This window comes from Chenopodium quinoa, unplaced genomic scaffold (assembly GCF_001683475.1).
Source record: "Chenopodium quinoa cultivar QQ74 unplaced genomic scaffold, ASM168347v1, whole genome shotgun sequence".
NCBI lineage: Eukaryota > Viridiplantae > Streptophyta > Magnoliopsida > Caryophyllales > Amaranthaceae > Chenopodium > Chenopodium quinoa.
In genome coordinates, this window is record NW_018743878.1 from 401,578 (window position 1) to 403,589 (window position 2,012).

The 2,012-nt window shown below is 41.2% G+C and overlaps 1 protein-coding gene across 1 annotated transcript; it reads right to left on the reverse strand.

The window, feature by feature from the left end:
* Window positions 1-245: 245 nt before the first annotated feature.
* Window positions 246-893, reverse strand: LOC110686550. Its single transcript, XM_021863167.1, has 2 exons — window positions 624-893; window positions 246-530 (listed from the first exon to the last, which is right to left on the reverse strand). The coding sequence occupies exons 1-2, from the start codon at window positions 891-893 to the stop codon at window positions 246-248; spliced, it is 555 nt and encodes a 184-aa protein (XP_021718859.1).
* Between the last annotated feature and the right edge of the window lie 1,119 nt (window positions 894-2,012).

Sequence of the window (2,012 nt, forward strand, 5' to 3'; positions counted from 1 at the left end):
TCATCTTGTTGTTCATCCTCTTCCTGCTTTTGAGCTTCTTCCATGGCCATGACAAACTCTTTTGCCTCTTGAGAGTTGTAGTCTTCCTTGCATGTAAAAGCTTCAACCATTGGATCTTGAGGCTTCCTCATAACCCTTCCCAAGTGATCTAAATCCTCATTCACACATCAACTCCATAGCATTTTTCAACCATGGGGGTCTTGAGTAACTTAGAGATCGCAAAAACAATCTTTGCATTGGCCACATCACATGTAATGGTTGTTCTTGCAATTGATCACCGCCCCCAAAGCCTTAAGAGCTTCAGAACCAAAAATAACAGGAGTATCAGCATCTTCTTCCATATCCATCACTACAAAATCACAAGGCACATAAATACGCCCAACTTGAATAGGAAGCTCACTACAAGGTAACTTCACCGAACGGTCAACCAATTGGATAGTCTTCCTTGTAGGGATCATTTTAATGTTATGATTTTGAGCAATAGATAGAGGAATTAATCTAAAACTTGCTCCAAGATCGCTAAGGTGCCCCTAGATTCCATGTTCCCAATCTTTACCGGCAAAGTGAAACTTGCTGGATCTTTTTTTTTTCTTGGGCATCTTATGTTGGACAAGTGCACTCACTTGATAGGGAAGAGTGATGAGCTCATCATTGAGATTCCTTTTCTTGGTGAGAATATCTTTGAGGAACTTGGAGTATGAAGGCATTTGTGTGACAACTTCGATGAAAGGGAGGTTGATGTGCAAATTCTTCATCACACTAAGGATCTTTACAAACTTATCATTCAACTTCCTCTCCGCAAGTCGATCGGGAAATGGAACCGGCCCATCAAGATTCCTACCCCCACTAGGATTTGAAGTAGTATTCTCATCATTAAGCTTCTTCTTCGCCATACCTTCTTCTTTCTTAACAACCTTGTCTTCCTCAACTTTCTTATCTTCACCCACACTCTCTTCTCCTTATTTCTTTTCCTCACTAACCCCCTCCTTAGGACTTTCTTAGGATGTACCCGATCTCAATGTGATTTCCTTGCAAGAGTCGGTTTTTATGATGTTAGATGGGTTAGTTTGTGATCATCCGGGTAGAGTAGAAGGTAAATTGAAAGGGACTCTCTCGGTCAATTGAGCTAATTGTGAATCAACCATCTCGTTATGAGCTTTGACCTCTTACATTTGTTGATTCATGGCTTGATGTTGTTGAAGAATTTGGGTTTATGTAGAATCGGGTTGATATGCTTGCTCTTGGCTCTTTTGAGACACTTGATTTTGATTGTTGTATTGGTTTTGGTTATTGTGTTGGTTGTTACTTGGGTAGTTTCCTCTTGGGTTTTGGTTTTGAAATGGAGGTGGGTTTAGGTATTGAGGGTTAGAGTTGTATGATTGTTGAGTTTGTTGACTCCATTGTTGAGGTTGGTGTGCAATCCGAGTGGTGGTTGCCTCCAAGCTACTCCACCGCCACTTCTCCTATATCCATCTTGCCTTGTGTTGTATGCCACCACACGCTCGAGGCTCAAACCTCCACAATAAGATGTATCGTGGTTTGTACAACCATAATTTTTACAAGAGAAATAACTTACTAGAGAATAGCTTGTCCAACTATTAACACTCGTATTCAACTTAGCAAGCCCTTTTGTTGGAAGCTCAATTTGATGTTGCAATTGATCAACCTTCCCTAATTCATGCGTCCTAGGCCACCTTTCTTTGGTGTGTTCCTCCTTCTACCACCCTAAGAGTAGTTATTCTCTACCTCTTCAATTTTTGCTTTAACTTGATTTTTGGGGATCTTAATCAATTGTTCACCACCCTCCCCCCCCCCCCCCCCGCATCCAAGTTACCTCTAGACATAGGTTTCAATCCATCATAAAAGAATCGCATGGGAAAGCTTTGATTGTATTCATGGTGAGGACATGCTTGTACCAACTCCTTGAACTTTTCGCAAGCTTCACGAAGACTCTTATCCTCTTCTTGTTCAAATGATGCAATCTTCTTTCTCATTTCGGCGGTCTTTTCTTT